The sequence below is a fragment of the Porites lutea genome, chromosome 5 (genome assembly GCF_958299795.1).
Source record: "Porites lutea chromosome 5, jaPorLute2.1, whole genome shotgun sequence".
NCBI lineage: Eukaryota > Metazoa > Cnidaria > Anthozoa > Scleractinia > Poritidae > Porites > Porites lutea.
Window position 1 is genome coordinate 21,357,747 of NC_133205.1, and position 20,832 is coordinate 21,378,578.

The following is a 20,832-nucleotide window of genomic DNA, read 5'->3' on the forward strand; positions in this document are numbered from 1 at the left end:
CATCGGATCTTTGCTTACAATACTAAACACCTACCTTGAAGAAGCTCATTAAGTCCTTCAGTTTAAAATCTGGAGTTCCTTGTACCACCCATTTATCCCAGTTTGAGAAAGAGAGTCCCTTCCTTCAGGGAAAACAAAAGAGAGAGCTAAATTTCACTTGTTATTGTTTTTTTTTTCTTTACAACACAATAAGTAAACTTTTATCACCCACAGGACATCCGGGCTGATAGACTAATAGAGGGACGAACCAAAAGAAAAAACTCGAGAAGCCAAACGAGGCATGAATCGCCTGAATGTTTTTCTCTCAACTACGTAAATGTTATCTCAACATCACCAAAATCTTTTTCTCATGAACATCGGTCATTTTTTAAGTGGAATGTGCAAATGAAGTGCCATTAAGGTCCGTACTCGTTTAATGCGCGTTTAGAAGTAAAAGGATTGCACATTTAGCTAATCATGATTTTGGACTGTTACTCAAACGAAGTTCAGTAGTTGTTTATTGCAAAATGCTAAAACAAATCTTCAAAAAATGTCTCGATTTTAACTCTCACTTTAAACCACCACTTCTCAATTGACACTGAGTTCCCTCGAATGACAAGTGATCTGCTTACCTTATGACTGTTACCTCAGGGGGGCCTGGTTGTGAGAAGATGACGTAAGGAAGCGCCAAATTCATGAAACAATTCTTGTAGTCCTCAGCTGGACTCTTCATCACTACTTTGATGAGTTCAATGGTGACCTATGACAGGGACAAAAATTAATACCGAAAGTATTGTACAAGGGTAGAGTATTAAGATTTGCTCAATTGGCCAGCATTTATGCAAATTTAATGGAACAAAAGAAAGTTTTTCCACAACAAAGAGGTTCAACTCCAATAGGACTGGTTTGGAACACCAATATGACTGCCGTTTTATTGTTTTAGAACGCAAATAAGGCGGACGTGACGTCATGTAACAACGTTCGGATAATTATACGTTTCTGGGAAACTACCCACCTACCCCTCCCTTAAGCCAACATTAACACTTACTTCTCACTTGGGGCAAAATGTTGGCTTAGGAGAGGGGTAGGGGGCAGTTTCCCAGAAACGTATAATGCTCCAAACGCTCTATAGCCTGAAAGGTAGTACCGAAAATGTTTTCAATTGGCTTCCCACTTAGCCTGTTCCAGGCTCCGAGATAGTCGGTTCCGCTGAATTGAGAAAGCGCAAACACGAAAATAAAACGGGAGGAAACTTCCGTTTCCTTTTTCCCGCCCCTTTTTCCTTTTTCCCGCCCCGCCAACTTTTCGCGTGCCTTTTTCTTTTGCGTCTTCCCCACTATCTGAGAGCCTGGAACAGGCTACTTCCCACTTTGAATTTTCGCGTTTCAGCAAAAGCTTTCAAATACCGCGCACACAGCAAATTACGTAAAAACGCTCTTAACAGCAAAAGAAATCCAGCCGTTTAGGGATAAGGTGCAAACACCTCGAACCCGTTTGGGAAGAAGAAAGTACTTTGGAACCTCGATATAACGAACGATTTTCATTACCCCAGCGATAGTAAAATGTATGACAAAGAACCTCGATATAACGAACTTCGTTATGTCGAACACATTTTGCCAGTCCCTTGGCCCTTCGTTATATGGAGGTTCCATTGTAAACCGACAGCATTGGCTTAGCAATCAAATTTAACAAAATTAGTCTACAGTAGACAAATTGAAAGAGTTAAAATAATCTCCACAAGAGAATCTCACCAAACCAGCTACAGCTGCAGTTGTTGTAGCGATAGCAGGAACTATTTTGCCAGCGATTTTCTTGGTTTTTAACCTGTCTGCGTTCTCTATACTGTACATAGTAGCACGGAGATTCTGTAGTGAACAATCGAGAAGGTATCTTGATTAAGAAGGGTACTACACAATGTATCGGGATAATTTCTTTAATGTTCACTAAGTGGTAAAACATGAAGTTCTCGAAAAGGGTAGAAAAGAATCAGATTTTCATTCTACTTGCTAAAACTCGAGGGCTAAAATAAGTTTAGTCTTATCGTCTTGAGAAAAGGCAACTTGCTTTATAAGTACGCCCCTGCTTCTCGCTCACATCATTTAGTTTTAAGACCAGCGAACCATAGAGATAAAACAAAAACAAAAGAGGTAGGCGAGGTAGAACCATTTCATTCGTTAAGGACTCGTCCACATGGATCCAGATGCTTCTGAAAAGGACAATGTTTTCATCCAATTTCGATGGTAAAAAACGTGTCCACGCGATTCGAATCGTATCGCCCGTCCACAAGAAAACGCTAAAACAGTGGAAAAACGATAGCATCCCTTACAGAGAATCTTCAATGGGCTGTATTATGTATAGACTTGCCTATAAGTCGAGCTCAAAATTTTTCACGAGCGCAAAGCTCGAGCTAGTAATTATTGTTTAAGGTGGCAAGGCGAGCGAGAGAGCGGGAGCTCGTCCTTCGCGCTGGAGTCTACTACCGGAACCGGAAACGAAAGCGAAGGACTTTGAGAAAGTCTAAATTATGTATGGCATCATCGTATTCCAACACTTCCTTATAAGCCGGCATTTTCAAAAACCTCCACTCTGGCAACCGTTTTCAAAAACCTGCGTTTTCGTTGCCCACCACCGCCGAAACCGTGTGGACGGAAGGCTAAAACGGAAAAAATATCCGGATAAGTGTGGACGGGGCCTAAGTAAAGTGGTACCGCTGAGCTACATACTGAAAAAATGTATTCCAAGGGGTGGGGGCGGGAAGGGTTAGAACATGTCTGATAGGGGTGTTATATTACTGTAATCTTACTGAAGCAGAGGTGATGAAGTCGATGTGGCCATTCGAATCATCGTCTTTCTCAAATTCTTGCGGAAACATCGGTAACACATCTAAGGAGGATATGAAACACGTTAGGCATTGTTATATCCGAAACGTAAAGAGAAAAAAAAGTAAGAAAAATAGAAAAATAAAAAAGGGTAAGAAGTCCTTTCAATTTAGAGGAAAGGGAGGCGATAGAGTAGCAATACTTGTTGCACACATACAATATTAGATTGCACGCCATTAGCTACTCCAAAGAAAAAGCCAAACTTAAATATGAGAAAGAGCAGCGGATTCAACAAGAACTTAAAGATGCTAACAGGCTGTTTGAAAATGACCCTAGTGCCTCAAATAGATTGTGATTAGATGAAATCAAAGAAAAATTAGAACTTTTCTATGAGGAAAAAGTAAAAGGAATCGTCATACGGGCAAGAGCACGTTGGCATGAGTATGGTGAAAGGAGTACTAAATACTTTTTAAATCTAGAAAAGAGAAACCATGTCAAAAAACATATCCGAAAATTGTTAATAAGTGGTTCAATAACTACAGACCCGTATCGGATACTCGCCGAACAAAAACGATTTTATCAAAACCTATACAAAACTAAGGACTCTGTAGAGGCTACGGATTCCATAGAGGCATTTCTAAATAGTTTAAATATTCCAAAACTATCGGAAGAACAAAGGTCGGAACTCCGAGAAGATAATGCTCTTAATAACGATTGGCATTATGTAATTTGGAATAATCGAGACTTTAGAATAGACGACAAGCCCTTTTTCTACAAGAAATATTACGACATTGGTATCTGGGAAATAGGAAACCTACATTTTGATCTCAGCAATAGGAATCCTACGAACAGATTGCAAAAAATGTTAAAAAGACAAACTTCCTTGAATGGACTAGTATGAGACATTCAATACCAACTAACTTAAGAGTTCTTAATCGCTCGGATTCGAGTACCTTTAATGCAATACCTTCCTTTAAAATCAATGGCGGCGTTTTCGACATAGCAAAAAAGAAATCAAAAGATTATTATCCTTTTTTGATCAAAAAGAAGGCTTGTCTCCCAAATTATGCACAAAAACTGAAGCTGGATTTTAATCTATCTAATGACGATCTCAGAAAGGCATTTCTCTTGCCCCATTCTATCGCGTTTGAACCTTATGTCAAAGCCTTTCAATTTAAAATACTTAATTCTATACTTTTTACCAACTCAAAGTTGTTCAAGATTGGGTACAGGACAGACAACTTGTGCTCTTTTTGCAAAAGGGAATCAGAAACTATTAGACATTTCTTTTGGGATTGCCCTTATTTGAATTCATTTTGGAAATGTGTTGAATCATATTATTTTGGGTTGCGAAAACAACTAGTTCACCTAACATTAAAGGAAATTTGGATCGGCTTTTTATCTTCTGAATGCCCCTTGCTTAATTATCTGATACTTATAGGGAAAATATATTTATGGAGTTGCAGAAGGAATGAACTACTCCCAACCATAAACAGTTTTATAGTTAGAATAAACGGTAAATATGAAATAGAAAAATATATTTTCACTAAGAATAAGAATTTACAAAAATTAATGGACAAATGGACTTTGTAATCTAGGTAGTTTTTCTTCTTTTGAAAAAATGATTAGTTTCTTCTTTTTTGAATAGCACTTGTTAATAACAGTAGGCATTACCTTGTGTGTAATTGTGGAATTGCACGTGTGCTTAGGTGTGTAGTAAGTTTGTGCATGTATGCTTTGTGATAATAATTGTAATTGTTGTAATTGTTGTACTTTGGAATAGCAAATGAATTAAAATAAATTGAAAAAAAAAAAAAAAAAAAAAAAAAGGGAATACTTGTTGCACAACACAAATAGTAAAAAATGTTGTTCTCGTAGAGGGACGCCGAGTGATCCCTTTCGCCAGTTTAATATCCACTTGAGATTATGTTAAAATTATACATTATTTTTAAAAAAAAATTACAATCGATAAAACTTGCTACTATTTATGTTTGAAGTTACAACAAAGCTGAAATGTGGCAGTAGGATATAAGAAACGATAAGTAAATATCATAAAAAAAACTGTGTTATTCCCTACCTGTGCTAGATTTGATTCCGCTTGCTATTAAAGCTTTGAGAACTGCTATTAAATTATTTACGTCAAAAGAAGGTGCTTGAGCGGATTTTTGGGCTGTTTCATCGGTTTCAATTTCCTGAAAAGTAAAGCAACATTAGAATTTATTTATTTAAGCGTCTTAAACCCCATCACAGGAAACGAAAATAATCCAGTCAAATATACAGGATGCCTGTTTCTCAAAAGTCCCAGCCGAGGGGGTGGGGGCGGGGGTGGTATTCCCTATAATGGATAGTCGGGGAGGCTCCGCCCGAAGGGAGTATCATTTTCAGGTTTCAGGTATTTGAAAGGGTAGAGAAATCAGTCACTTCGGTCTGTAAAAAGGCCCAAAAGAGCTAAAAGATGCTTTTGATGGCTGTAAAGTGGTCGAGAAAACCTTTTGGTTTTGTGATTTATTCATATTCATAATACAGTCATTTACAGTATTAGAGGGTAATGTAAAGTTCTTAACTAGTTATGTAAAAGGGTCACCAATAGATGGTAAACGAAAAGGGTACATTTTCTATCAAAGACGGTATATGAAAAGGTAAGGGGTTGGACCTTGGGGCAGAGCCTTCCCGAATGAAACTTTGTTGAGTACACCCACCCCCGGAAGTCCCGGTAATTACCGAGCACGCAAAGGTGCACTCCGTTTGCTGAGTTTACAGTCAAGATCGCGTGTTTACTACATTTTTGCAGAATATCTGATGAAATTATCAATTAACACAACAAAATTGACTGGTTTGTTAGGAAGAATCCGCTCATTCATTCTGTTGATTTTCGTGCAGCACTTGCGTGAATGAACATTCCCATCTTTTCATTCGTACATTTTAAAATACCATATTAGTGGCCTTTATGGAGTGAACATTTTCTTTTTAGGGCTCTCAGTTAGCCTGATTCTCAGACGTCCGAGGTCGTTCGCGGTCCCTTTCGAAGCGACCTCGGACGTCTGAGAATCAGGCTAGGCTCTCAGTTAGACCAAAACAAAATCCGTAAGACCGGACCTGACCCATTAGGGTTAGTAGAAAAAAGTACTGTTGACAAAATGACCCTGGAAGAAAATGTGACGTTATGAGTGTCAAGAATGATATTTTAAATTGTAATTTATGCAATATTTGAAACAAGAACAGCAGGATACTGAAAGACGATTAGAAACGTCATTAGGCAGAAGTATCTTTTTTGCATGAAACAAAGGAAAACTGAAGACGACTGCAAGGTCCACCAGGCTAGCAGCCGGAGTTATTAATGACCTTATTGGCAACGCAAGGACGTTCAAGTTTTTTTTTTTTTTTTTTTTGGGGGGGGGGGGGGGCTCTACTTAGGGTGCGTTCGATTAATCTTATTCCAGAATAAGAAAATGCGCCCGAGTTTTGTTACAATTCTCTTCTACCGTGATTTTCAACCATTTAAGCTTAACATAGATCAGAATTTTTTTATAAATATTGCAAAACAATGAAAGCCAAAACAAATTAATTGTAGAGTTTATTCAATTTATTCTTATTGCGGAATACGGTCAATCGAACAGGCCCTTGAAAGCTATATTAAGACAGAGCTGATTCCAAATGGATCCGATCCAAAAAGAACCGAGACTAATACGCCTTTTGTTTATCCGTTCCCAATAGGATCCGATTTTTGGACCTGCAAAAAAGCGGGTTCTATTTTGGAACCGTTCCGACTCCAAATGGGTCTGGCACCGAGTAAACACCTTGACTGGTTTATTTCGCGCTACTACCAGGCCAGCGAAATTTAGAATTCCTAAGTACTAAATTTTTCGTGCTCAGTGCCATATTTTGACGAAAACTGAAACTGTACAATAATATCTCCATATTTCAACTCCTTCACTCTTTCCCGATCTTTTTCGTTTGGAGTCTTATCGGCTTTGTAATCTGCTATAATTTTCAGGAGAGGAGATAATGGATTGTGCGTCCAGCTGTACGACTTATCTGATTTGATAAATTTGTTATCATCAGCGGCCAAGGTGAAATCTGGAAACGTGTATTCTGCGCCAGTAGAAACTGGCGCTTTACTCATTTTGATCCATTCGCGTACTAAAAAGTCAAACCGATCCTGTGTGAACAGACCCTCCTAATGGAACGGTCCAATGTGGACGAAAATGGTTCGCTCCCAAACAAGTATCGGATCCCATCCATTTGGTAACGGACTCGTGTTAACACACTAATGAAGGGGCTATCCCCGTAAGACCTGTTTTCTTTTTCTTTTTTCTTTTCTTTTTTTATGGTAAACTACGCACTCTAAGAATAATTCTGTCAACTTTAAACACTATTTATTGTTCATGAACATAACGAAAGTCCATAGGAGAAAACCTAATTACAATAACTGTCATTTCGAGAAAAACAAATTGAAAACGCGACGCAGATGGAGTTTTCTTATTAGTTCTGCGTGTGGTGTCTATCAGCACTTGTGGTTTATTCCTTACAGTTCTCCTTAATGGTGTTAACGTTAAACCAAGAAATGAACAACACCTCAGCGACCATTCGCCCAAACAACTCATCTCCAACATCTCCAGTCGAGTTGTTCCCTTCAAAGGTCGAAGGAGTGGCATTTTGCAGCGTTTTGGCGACAGAGGCTGCTTTAATAGTCGCATCAAACTTACTCACACTTTTCCTATTCGCGGTGACGAAGAAGCTTCGTAAGAGGAGCTTGTTTCTAGTCTGCAGTATGGCGTGTGCTGACTTGATGATAGGAACTCTGTCGCTACCGGGTTACATTTACCTTTACGTGGGAGATCAGTTTATGTTGTGGGAAGCAAACGTAGAACTATCTTTGGACATATTCTTCGTTGCCGTTGAAGTCATTTTCTCTCAGGCCTCGCTAATATCTGCAGCCTCGATATCATTTGAGAGGCTGTACGCTGTTTACTGGCCACTGAAACACCGAACATTGTCGGTGCGACTTTATCGCCTGGCTATTTTTATAGTTTGGTCGCTGGCTGCCCTTATTTCCGCGCTCGTCAACCTTTCATATTTCATAATTTCTCACAAGGTTTCCATTCATTTTTGGATTTCATATGCCTTCACGCTACTGTTAATCCTCTGCGGCTGCAACATCGCCATTTGGAGGAAGGTTCAACGGCGCAGTAATCCAGCTTCACATTTGCAAAACAGAGCCATTCAAAACCAACGTTTAACAAACACCTTGTTGTTTGTGTCGATTTTTCCTTTGCTGACGTGGTTGCCTTTGATCATCGTCAACTACTTCTACTCGCTTGAAGTTGTTTCCATGTCTCTCAATACATATTACATTTTTGTTATTATCAATTCTTCTCACTATTTTATCAACCCAGTGGTGTACGTGCTACGAATTCCTGAGTTTCGCCACGCGTTCGGCTGGTGCTGTTTTAGACGACAGCCATTAAGGGAAGTTAACGACGGAAGACATAATAGAGATGGCATTACGACACAACCGTTAACATTGCGAACCGAAGGCTTTAATCGACAGCTGGCTTTCGAACAGATCGTAGAAGACACGAAATTGTGGCAAGTACATGTTGATAAGAACACGAGTGTTATCAGCTGGCATCTCGTCGGCAAGTGCAGCAACCATACTCCGGGAATGAACCTTAAATTATTACATTTGAATTGCGCAACGCTCGCAAAACTTACAATTTAAACTTATTACTTATTACTTATTAACTTATTACCTTGACCAGTTACAACGTACTAGCAGAATTTAAAATTTCAATGAACCATTAAGAGCTCAAAGAATCGCCCCATACAAGGAAATCCAGATTCCGCACTGAATTTTTGGCTACAGAATGGGGAATCCAACCAAGAGCAACTTTTAACACAAAGCACTTTCGCCTACGACACCAAAACAGGTGTGGCAAGTCATCCATAGAATTCTACACCCCAGGCCGCATCCGCGAACTTTCGACCCTACCGAGTTGAATACCTACTTTGCGTCTATCCCGGAGCGATCCATTGGCGCCACTTTAAAATCAGCTGAAGCTCTTCTTTAGTTGATTAACTCTTTTCCCGAGGACGGTGATACTTCCTTCCATCTACGGCCGATCTCCTGTTCAGTGGTTTACAGGAGACAAAGAAATTGCGATCAGATTGCTATTGCGGGCCGGACAATCTCCCGTTTAAATTTGTCAACATGGCAGCAGATCGCCAGAAGAAGTCAGAAGGCTGATGTTCTATCACATTCTTCGGGGGAAGTTCTTAAAGAAACCCTAAGCGCTTACAGGAAAGGACACAATACCAGCACAGTGCCACTAGCTACGAGGGATGACATCCTTCCGGCTATGCAACAAGGAGAAGTTAATATGGCTGTGTTAGCTGACTATTCCAAAGCATTCGGTCGCCTAGGAAACTGTGCTGCAAAAGCTACATGGTCTACACTTTTCCAAGAACTACGTCCTCCTCCTCCTCCTCCTCCTCCTCCTCCTCCTCATCATCATCATCATCATCATCATCCACGTTCACGTTTGTATGATACAAAAGAGGAGTACTGGGGACAAAAATTTTGTCAAATGGAAAGGGACATTTCGGTCCCACCGACCGAGATGACCAGACCGGTCAAAGTAGACCACCTTCAAAGCTGGTCCCGGATATTCCGGTCGGACCAAACTGTTCCATCTGATGTACCAACCGAACTTTCCGGAATTTTGTGTTGAAAGGAAAACGCCTAAGAGTCACGTTCAACGACAAAAGGCAACGTCAGTTTGAAGTTGAGAATTTCTTAGAATAGAAAATGAGCAGATAAAAACTGTTTTACAATTAATATGGATAAAACTGGCGTGAAACTACTTATTTTTGTGTAGAAGTAATAAACAGTAAACGACAATTAAGGGGGAAACTTAGTCACGTGGTACAAATTCACGTTTGCCGTTTGAGATAAATGTGACTCTTAATCTCTGTATTAATAAAACAGCAATAATGCGACTCTATTCGGGCTTTTGAGCTTCCCGTTAATTTCCCGATGGACGGTATGACGTCTGTGCATGATCTAAAATGGCGATTAACGACAAACAAATCTGGACGAAGAATTTCACATGGATCAAATAGTTTTCGAAGGCTCAAAGAACGGATAGACTTTGAAAACGGTCAGTAGCCAAAAACGATTCGTAAGTAAGCCAAAAGACTGGACTTTAAACACAAGAAATAATAGAAAAAATGAATCTTCCAAAAGACCCAAGCAAAAATGTGACAATTGTGAGACCATCAAAATACTTTATATGGTAATTTTTGCAGCAACGTTAAAACACGAATAGCGGGATACTGAGAGATGATTAGCGACGCCGACCTAAATTAATCATTTTAGGGAAATACTCTGTATTGAAAAATAGACGCAGATGGTTTTCTTATTAGTTGTGAGTGTGGTGTCAGTTAGCGCTTGTGGTTTATACGTAATTTATTCTTTACAGTTCTCCTTATAAAAAGTTTATGGGTGTTAACGTTAAACCAAGAAATGAACAACACTTCAGCTATCATTCGCCCAGACAACTCATCTTCGGCGTCTTCAGACAAATTGTTTCCTTCGAAGGTCGAAGGAGTGGCATTTTGCAGCGTGTTGGCAACTGAGGCTGCTTTAATAGTAGCATCGAACGTGCTCTCACTTTTCCTTTTCGCGGTGACCAAGAAGCTTCGTAAAAGATGCTTGTTTTTTGTCTTCAGTATGGCGTGTGCAGACCTAATGATAGGAGCTCTGTCACTACCAAGTTACATTTACTTTTACGTAGGAAATCAGTTTGGGTTATGGGATGCTAAGGTAGAGATAACTTGGCACATTTCCTTCGCAATTGTCGACGTCATTTTCTCTCAGGCCTCGCTAATATCTGTAGCCTCGATATCATTTGAGAGGCTGTACGCTGTTTACTGGCCACTGAAACACAGAACATTGTCCATACGAGTTTATCGTATCGCTATTTTTATAGTTTGGACAGTGGCTGCCGTTATTTCCCTGCTTGTAAATCTTTCATATGACATGACTTCTCACAAACTTGCCATTTATTTCTGGACTTTATACACCTTCACGCTATTGTTTATCCTTTCCGGCTGCAACATCGCCATTTGGAGGAAGGTTCAAGGGCGCAGTAATCCATCTTCACATTTGCCAAACAGAGCCATTCAAAACCAACGCTTAACAAACACCTTGTTGTTTGTGTCGATTTTTCCTTTCATCACGTGGTTACCTTTAATCATCGTGAACTACTTATACTCGGTTAAAGAGATTTCCATGTCTCTCAATACATATTACATTTTTGTAGTCATCAGCTCTTCTCACTTTTTTATCAATCCAGTGGTGTACGTGCTACGACTTCCTAAGTTTCGTCAAGCGCTCTGCTGGAGTTGTTTCTGAAGACAGCCAGTGAGACCCGAGATTAACGAAGGAAGACATAAAATAGAAATGTAGTTATGACACAACCGCTAACATTGCGAACCGAAGGATTTTATAGACAGCTGGCTTTCGAACAGATCGTGGAGGACACAAAATTGTGACAAGTACATGTTGATTAGTGTAGTGTGTATTTGAAGTCAAATAAACGAGCCGCTAAAACTTCAAAACGAAAAAACAAAAAAAATTCTGATCTGTTTACGGAGTGTCTTTATATCTGATAGAGACACGGCTAAACTTTACGTCCAATTTTTTAAGACCAAAGTAACGCCGAATATAAATATTAGTGCAAGAATGAGTTGATCTATATCAGAGATTTTGAAGCCGTTCGCCTCGAGTATTTGAACCTGATAATACACTCCTACTCGCTTTTTAAACAGTATTTGACAAATGAAAAAGGGTGCGGTTCGAAAACGATCGCACCCGCAATATACTAACCAGTAAGAGTTTCCTTGTAACCGAAATAAGGGACAAGTGTTGAGGCACTTCCATAAAACGACCCCTTTTTGCATAGTAGACATATCTATCCCCTCCCCCGTGTCAGTGTACCACCACCCCTCCCCCCAAACCAATGTTGCATTTTAAACCATCACGTCTTTGTTCAACTTCAAACAACATTGATTCGGAACTGAGTGACTACAGCGTTTAAACAGACTTGTATGATGCATAAATGAAACTGTTGATAAAAGCGCGCGTTTTAGACAAAAATGTCAACTACTTTTGCCACTGATTGACCCTCACACAACCAATACCCTGTCTTTCTAGGTACAATCTACGAGTGTATAGAAGTAAGATTACCTACCTTTGAGCTTGGTTTGAACACTGGAACTTGTATACTCTCAAGTGTTTTAACAATGCTATTATCAGTCAAATCCTGTTTGAAGAAATGGAAAACTTCATGAGCATTCTCGGATGGACCGCCAGAGGTGTTTCAAGTGTCTTTTTGCGCCACGATACCTAAAACTACCTTTACATTAAGATATTTTGGCCAAAGGCAGGAGTAAGTGATCCCGTTGGCATTTCGAGAACTAGAGAATTTCAGTTGCACGAGTTTTTATTCTGATAATAGGTTAATTGGTTTCATGCGGTTGATGGATTTGAACACAAGCCAGACATTAGCCTACGAAACAGATGCATGAACGTAAAGTAGGCGCAAGAGAGAACGGGCCCCGCGCAGGCTAACTTTTAGCGCGCCAATTCACACCGCAAAAATGTAGCCAAAGCTCGCAGGGTAAACAGCTAAAGAAATGAGTACGATCCACGTTTACATATTCCAAGAAAACGCAAGGGTGAAAAGGGGAAATTCAACTGACACACGATATTCTTCTCACTGGAACACTCACACGAGAATTCGAGTCTAGTTTCCATAGAATCGTCCGAGTAATCTCGAGTGCCTGGAGTTTTTCGGGCCAATTGTGACGATCGAGACCATACGAAGGATTAAATGGAAACAAGACTTCCATCTTTCCAAGCGATTGCCCCCGGAAGCCTCATTGCGTCAGATGTTTTCTGAACCCATTTTGAGAGTTGAGGCGACTTGGGCAATCGAGACCACCGCACGATTAAATGGAAACTAGTCGAATCATTAAACGTTTCTGGAAGACTGCCCACCTACCCCTCCCTGCCCCTCCCTGCCCCTCCCCTAAACCAACATTAACACTTACTTACCAATTAGGGCAAAATGTTGGCTTAGTGGAGGGGTACGTGGGCAGTTTCCTAGACACGTATAATGATCCAACTAGTTTTTACATAGACTTCTGCCTATCCAGGATATAAACGAGCACCCCAATAGTCAGGTTCATCCGTGATTACATCAGAGGTGTTTCAGTCCATATAATCGCCTTAATTGACTGAACAGATTTTTTTCGATTGGAGCGATACAGGTAAGATCAGAACCATTATATGAAAACCAGCCTGTAAATAGACCAAAGTTCAATCCAGGTGATTGCTATCGCCCAGCAATCGTCCGGATCGTCCCGTTTCGCATTAGAGATGTTCCCATAAGATTGTCTTTAACGCCCGAATACATTTTAAGACGACCTAACATGCACTTTCGAATTGTCCACTGAATACACTTTGTTTATACCCCCCTCCCCAAATTTTGCATACATGTTTCGTATTTTCAAAATTATAGTCGTCCCACGAGAAATTGATTACTACAAAATTTGGGGGGGGGGGGGGGGGGAACGTATATTATGGACAATCCGAAAGTGGTGAATTCGGTTCATTTACATGATTATTTAGGAACCAAGCTTTAGTATGACGAACCTCTTTTGTGTATTTGATTCCATAAATATCGGCAAACAGTTTGCTGCTACTTTTCACGAAAAGCATATGCCTAAAATGGAATTAAAAAAAGCATTTATACTTCATGAAGAGAATACAGAGGGAATTAGAATTTCAACTCGTGTGTTTAAATCTGATAAAACACGATGGAGTTTCTATTTCTGATTTTCTCGGGAGAAATAAATTAAATAAGATGTATTTGAGAAATGCATGAATCTAGAAGAAAAAAATTTTAAGCCGTTCAATAAACTCGCAGTTGCTGTGCCTCGTGTTTTAAACTTGTGTCGTAACAACTAGCCTCTATTTTTTTGTTGCTTGCCGTTTTTGGCAGTAACAGAGAGAACACGTACAACAATGGCTTCACTTGGCACTTAACTAGCCTGCAAATACAGCCGTCTCATCTCACTTCCCATTGGGCCCATTGCACAGGAGAATGTCCCTAGCGGTGAGGAGCGAGGAGAGAAGACTGAGCTGTATTCGCAGGCTATAGTTTTACAATTATTTAGGGACGGACCATTAGAAAACCTATGAGGGGGGGGCGAAGTACAAAAAAAATGTTCGCGCAAGGGAAAATTAATGCACGCCAATTAACCCTAAAAATATTCATGCTATGACCTTAAAAGAGTTCATTCAAGGAATTTGATAACGAAAAAACTTTTTGCGACTAGAAAATTCCCCACCCGCCCCCCATAACTTTTCTAATGGTCCGTCCCTTACACCACGTGAAAACTGCTACCGTGTTTTTTGTTTCGTTTGTTGTTGTTGTTGTTGTTACTGTTGTTTTCGATATCACTCAAATTACAGAATGTCGGAGATAAACATAAGGTGTTTTGCTGCAAATCAAAGGAGACCAGCGTGTGAAATAACATACACTTACAGTTCATTTTTACTGCTAAATTCCTGTGGGATGGGCGGTCTCTTTGGGCTCTGCCAGAAAAGTGCTACAAGAAGAAATATTTTTGAGAATAAGAATGCATGGCGGACGTATTTCTGCAGTTATTTAGGTAGATTTAGGAAAGACGACGCGGTACACAGTGACCACGGCGCGTGCAGATCTAAAAACCGTCTTAACCAATGACAGGGTGGCAAATTGACCACCCGAAGTCGTGTTCAGTCCCTTTCGCCGCTTTCGCGTTATCATTGGATGTTGGGTTGTCTTTGCGAAATCTGCCTAGTTGGCGAGGAAAAACGGTTGTCGGAAAGGCTAAATAAATGGCTGATATGCCTTCAGGGAATCATGATATACTCACATCCGTCCTTGAGTCTAGTGTCCAATGGAAACGCATGCAGTAGTTGTTTGGCCTGGAAAAGATTGACAAGTAAAAGGTATAAGGTGAACGCCTTCTCTTCACCCTAACACCTCCCCCATCTCCCACTAGACAGCCTGAAACATCCGTTTCATGGCCCCGGGAAAAAAATCTATCACCAGGGATTTAGGAAAAAAAAATTCTTACCCAAACCAAATTACCAATACCCTCCTCAAAAGTCAAATGGCCGGCCCCAATGACGAAACGACACTGATTTCTCGCCATTTTGTACAGTGCCTTCTGGTATTGTGTTCCCGCCTTTCCCACTTAGTTGTTACCTTGTGGTTGTAGTACTTTTCAAAGTCTATTCTGCTTTGTGCGACGCAGCCCGCCCAGTCCACAGGGCGCCGCTTAAACACTTTTAAAACTCGGTACACGCCTTCAGGCTCGTTTCCAGACTGAAGTGTCTACAAGAAAACAAGAAAGAAAAGGTCAAAGGCAAAAGGTGAAAGAAGCCTGAGAAAACAACCGACATTTCGCGACGCCACTAACAGTTTTCTCCGCGAAATCTGTGCCAAGTCTGAGGAACGAGCTCAGAAATTCCATGCTGACAACGTTTCACTACCCAGATCTGTGCAGTGCTTCTGATTGGTTTAAAATTTGCTTCAGCCAATCAGAAGCACTACCAAGATCTGGGTAGTGACACGTCATCAATATAGAATTTCTGCGCTCGTCCTTCAGACGTCATTTCGCGGGGAAACCGTTGGTGGCTTCGTGAAATGTCGGCTGTTTCCTCAGACCATAGTTAGTAGAGGCGACTGGTTATGAAAGCCGGCAAACATCAAAGTTTAAAACAACGGTGCTGTAGTTTATGTTGGAAGCTCCCTGACCATGTACAAACCTTTGTTTTTTGTTCATAAATTGTGACTGAATAAATGAATGCGATGTCTCCATTGGTAAGAAAGTTCAAAATAATAGGAATGCTATTGAACATTGTGCACGGTCAGGGCCAAGAAAGCTAACAAAAACATGTAACAAAGGAGTCTAACGGGCTTCATAACCATTCCACTTAAACAACTATGCTCAGACTAAAAAGTAAGGTAGCGAAAATTAGATCACTTAATAAAGAAACATCTATTCTGAGATTTAAGAAGGGTCTAAGTCTGCATTTCTGTTACCAGTTGATGTGAATATGTCCAGCAGTAGTTGACTGAACTGTGAGGACATTTATAGTGTATTCATTTCAATATTTAGTCATAGGTTGCACGTAATTAATTAGTCATTTATTTAGTCAAATGTTAATTAATTAGTTGATTATACGTTGAAAAATTCGTTCCGCGGGCCTCCATTTATATCAGCCTAAGCTGAATTTGACCTTCTTCTGATTACTAAGGAAATAAGTTAGGGCCGTCGTTTTGAGGAGTTGTCTGTTGTTAATAAAAATAAAGTATGATTGTAGTCACTTTTGATGTAGATCGCGCAACCTGTATTTCAGACATCCCTTCGAGTCGCATAATGAGAGGAGTTTCGGACTCGAGGGGATGTCTGAAATGCAGGCTAAAAGATCACGACGTTTCAACTGCTTACTGCCAGAATTAATAAGGTGCAGACTCTTGATCAGACAAGACTGTGGTTATTTTTGTGGTGATGTGTTTTTCTGTTTTGTTTTTGTTTTTGTTTTTGAGATTAATGGCGAGAATATCAGTTGCGCTAAAAAATTCTTACAAGCTAAAATGAAACGCAAAGTGAATTCTTTGGGGGAAAACAACCACAGTCGATGCTAAATACTAGCTACAGACACTTTTATCGTGTAAAAAAATAATGTTCAACTTACTTCCAAAAGCTTTTCAGGAGATCCATTCGTTGACCAAAATGTCATGTACAGTCCGGGCTTCTGAGCAAAGGAACTTTCAAACTAAAAGATATTGAAAAAATAGATTCTTAAAAGCATATAATAAACAAACACGGCCAAAATATTTTGCAGTAGCTTGCCAGAGTGGTAGCAACAGAGGATAGGAAACTTACGTTCTTAAAAATTGCCCGTTAGAAAATCCTCATATCCAAACGGACATGAATTATACGCCGTTTCCCAGTTTCCAAAACCCTCACTTTTTCAAAACGAAGCCAGGTGCAAAACCTTTCATGTGAAAAAGGGTTTCATTTGAAGATATCTAAAATAGAGCGAGTTTCCTTTGATCTTAAAAAATGGTTTCCACAAGTGTTCGTTGTTTACTCTATCAGCCAATAGTAAAAACGTTCAAAATATTCTACCGCCAAAGAAAACACTGAGACGGAATAAGCATCCTTCGACTGTTCAATCGGCAGCCCAATTTCCGTTGCACAAAGTTACGGAAATTACTCTACGGTAAACGTTTTGCAGCTAGGGACACGTTGCATGTTAGCTAAATCAACCAAAAACCTTGCTCATTTGAGTCTGTTCGCACAACCAATCATATCCTTATAGATCGTTTTCACTGTCACGCAACAAAAAAATAAATTGGAAACTGTCCAGTAGAAGAAGCCAAGAAAATTAAATGCTATAAAAGACTAATATATAAACAATTTGTCCAAGTCTCAGGTCTTTGTGGCCCGCAGTTTCTGAGTTATTTGCCGAAACGTTTCACGCACCTTTGTAGAGGTTTGTATGGAAACGCCATATTGGTGCACCGTTTTGGTGCACCAATATGGCCGCCGGAAATCAACAAAAACATCTGGAATTCAATATTTCTATAAAAGCTCTTTCTTTTTACTCGAGAACTAGCATACGTACACATAAACATATCTTCTAATACTTGAAATAGTTATACCGCTGAAAATCAAGAGGAGAGACTTTTTTTCAACGAGACAGCATTTCCATTTTGGTGTCCCGCACTGTAAAAACTCGGAAGTTCAAATTGCTGTATTTCGAAATGAAACATGCTACGGCAATGGAAACTTGTACAAAGATTTACTTTTTGTTTAAATTCAACCTAGTGTAAATGAGAATTTGTACAACCTCGTTATTTTGATTTTACAATTTGATGACGTCACTGTGAAAACCATCTATACTCTTAGCACTTTTAGTTTTCAAGATTTGTTCGCGTGTTTCCTTTTTAAGGTCAAACAACAACCGCGTCGTTCTTACCCTCGAACTCAAGAAGAGGCTTGGTGCAGTTCAGAAATTGCCTAATTTTGAGAATGTTTTGACTTCTCATGCCTATTCCTCGAGACTGTTTAACAAAACACTCTGTACGACTTTCTCCGCCAATCAAAAGTGAACACCAAGACAATCGCCATTCGGTTGCACGCGTTTTCCCGCATTTTTCAGTAATTTTCCCGCGCTTGATGCCAGCCACATGAATATGAATTAGCTCTTAGTAATGATTGGTTCATAGGACTGACCGCGTGTAATGTGATTGGCCAGAGGACAAATTACTTTGGTTTACAGCTTTACGAGTATCAATTCGCCACTTTAGAAACGAGAAGGAAACTGGGCCGAGTTAATTCTTACAAAGACTTCTGGGACTGTTACTGAGGGCAGGGAAAAAAACTGGCCAAAACCTGACCGGCGGGTCCCCAGTAATGAACCCAAAAACAATTGCGGGACACATTTCGGCTCTTCTCCCCTTCTCGTTTCTACAGTGGCGAATAAAGAGTTCAAGGTTCACGTATACGGCAAACGACAAACGTCAGATTCGAGTTGAGAATTTCTCAAAATAGAATATGAGCAGATAAAAACAGCTCAAAATAATTCTTGTGGATAAAAAATTGCGTGAGACTACTAATTTATGTGTAGAAATAATGAACAGTAAATGATAGGTAAAGGGGAAACTTGGTCACGTGGAACAAATTCGCCTTTGCCGTTTGACGTAAACTTGATGCTTAACCTCTCTAATAGCTTTACCTTATCCCTGGCCCACTGTATTGTGTGCTCTATAACAGCTGGAAATGACTTGAGTGTACAGTGGGGTACGTCTTCCTCTGGCGGGTCGCGCTTGAAAAGAGACACATACAAAATGATTACAAATAAAAAAAATCAATAACTCTTTGTCTTTTTGGGAGGGAAGCCATATCGACGACTGATGAGCGCCTCGTACATACATTCTGAGGGTCCGGTCTCGAGTTCTGCTCTCAATACTATCGGAGTTTGTTTCTTGGTAGTCCCAAGTTCTAGTCCCCAACCAAGCTTGTAAATAGCCAACTGTTTAGTGTACTTAATCACGTTATTTTAAGTCATTTGTTCGACTATTTGAGTGGAGTGGTTGTTAACCATAGCTTAAATATAGCTGAAGGACCTTCTACTACAAGCAAAGCATTTTCGTTATTTTCAACTCAACGATCGCAGGCTGAAGACACGAAATGCACTATTACGTACAAGTTTTGATGGACCAGAATGGTGAAACCTAACGACTACAACAGAAGAAAAATGGAAGCGCATGTCAACCTTTTCCAGACCGATTCAGAACAGTTTAGTTTTAGCACTGAAAAGTATAAGCGCTATATAAATATTTTATTATTATTTTATTGTTATTAACAGTTTTCTTGATTTGCCATAGTGAAATGATATAACCAATAATCTAACGATATCTTACCTGACTAGCATACGATTCTGTGAGATGAGGAACAATCACCTATTGTAAAATATTTATAAACTATTACGATAGGCCAGGTTGAAAGCGTTTTCATTTTTTATCACCAAAACAACAGAACCTAAATGTACTCTGAAGCGCACCTTTACACATCCAAAAACTTCAGGCTAAACAACAAGAAAAGGGACCTTAAATAAGCTAAAACGAGTACACCCAAACCACTTAAGGCTCCTTTATCGAATTCTTTTTCGACCCAGAGGGAAAAATTCAAACTTAAGCTTCAATACGTCAAGTACCCGTTCGGTGAACCTGGACTAAGCATAGTAGATGAATAACCTCGCAGAAACTGAAAAGATCATACTTTTTTCTTTTTAATTGAGTCTGAGTAAAAAATAATAATAAGATTCACGACAGGTAAAAAAAACTAAATTAGAGTACAAATTGTACACAACAGCAACAACCTTTATTTGTGTAACTATAATAAATACCATGAGTACTGCAAAACCCAAAAATGGTACATTAGCCAAAGATCGTCTTACCTGAACATGTCCCTTAGGTCCCATGGTTCCTGACTCCAAAAGGGCCCTCTGGGTGCTCACACACCGACTGTGGGTAAAAAAAAAATACAAGAAAATGTAAGAGTAGATTGCCACTATCAAGGTTCAGGAAGTTATGTACCGATGAGTCATCGTGCGAGTAGAGCCTTTTTTGTCTTCTTGAGTGAGTAGGAGAAAACGAGGCCGAGGCTCTGCCTGAATTGGCTTCTGGACTAGTTAATCTTGCTCTCTCTTTCGACTGGTTTTAAGAGTGCGAGCATCCGTTTATTGAATAAAAAATGCCTGGTCATAACTGAGCCCGCTGTACCAAGTGCACGGCTGTTAGGCCTGGGTTCGAAACTGTATCCCAGCAACATGCAGCGCATGCTCAACAAAGTTCTCACTCGGTTCATGCAGAGCCTTTTTCGAGTACGCCAAAAATGAGCAAGGGAGGGAAAGGTTCAGCCATCAGGATAACAAAGAGTGAGGTTCAATTAAACTATCATCCATCACAGGTACAAACCCATGCATTTGACTAGAAGAGGGTGTCAATGCAAGGTTACAGCTTATGGCTGGGCATTTGTCTGCGTAGTCACTATGAGGCTTAGTTCCCTGCAGTTTTCTTACTGGAATCAGACATCTATAACAAATCATAACGATGCAGGTTATGGGGTGTCAAGGTCGACGTCGTTTGGAGGGAGGTGGTAAATTGAATGCGGAGGAAGGCGACGCAATTTTCTAATGAGGTTGAAGCAATTATTTAATTTGGTGTCTTTTATAAAACTTTGGTGAATGAAAATCCAAACGAATTCCTACGCACGATTATGTATCTGAAGGACTTTTAGGGAGGCTCCAAGCCTTATAGAAAGAGTAGCCACAGGTACATAAGTAAAACAGGGACGAAACTGGCCAGCTACTCTTTGAACGGTGTTTAGCTTAGAGGGA

The 20,832-nt window shown here is 40.0% G+C and overlaps 2 protein-coding genes across 2 annotated transcripts in view; one reads left to right on the forward strand and one right to left on the reverse strand.

The window, feature by feature from the left end:
- LOC140936784 (ubiquitin-like modifier-activating enzyme 6) overlaps window positions 1-20,832 on the reverse strand; it is a 44,223-nt gene that overhangs the window by 4,679 nt on the left and 18,712 nt on the right. The window contains exons 22-35 of the mRNA XM_073386272.1: window positions 19,891-19,957; window positions 19,355-19,393; window positions 18,667-18,756; window positions 16,618-16,698; window positions 15,122-15,250; window positions 14,787-14,838; window positions 14,414-14,477; window positions 13,519-13,588; window positions 12,053-12,124; window positions 4,876-4,990; window positions 2,783-2,862; window positions 1,731-1,844; window positions 612-739; window positions 35-122 (exon numbers count right to left, since the gene is read on the reverse strand). Coding sequence (XP_073242373.1) covers window positions 35-122; window positions 612-739; window positions 1,731-1,844; window positions 2,783-2,862; window positions 4,876-4,990; window positions 12,053-12,124; window positions 13,519-13,588; window positions 14,414-14,477; window positions 14,787-14,838; window positions 15,122-15,250; window positions 16,618-16,698; window positions 18,667-18,756; window positions 19,355-19,393; window positions 19,891-19,957 — 1,189 coding nt within the window. The remainder of the gene's footprint in view (window positions 1-34; window positions 123-611; window positions 740-1,730; window positions 1,845-2,782; window positions 2,863-4,875; window positions 4,991-12,052; window positions 12,125-13,518; window positions 13,589-14,413; window positions 14,478-14,786; window positions 14,839-15,121; window positions 15,251-16,617; window positions 16,699-18,666; window positions 18,757-19,354; window positions 19,394-19,890; window positions 19,958-20,832) is intronic.
- Window positions 7,339-8,520, forward strand: LOC140936636 (uncharacterized). The gene has a single exon (XM_073386132.1). It carries the CDS (start codon window positions 7,339-7,341, stop codon window positions 8,518-8,520), a length of 1,182 nt encoding a protein of 393 aa, XP_073242233.1.

Excerpts from the sequence above, each read along its gene's own strand:
- LOC140936636 (XM_073386132.1), top strand. The coding sequence starts at position 7,339 with ATGGTGTTAACGTTAAACCAAGAAATGAACAACACCTCAGCGACCATT.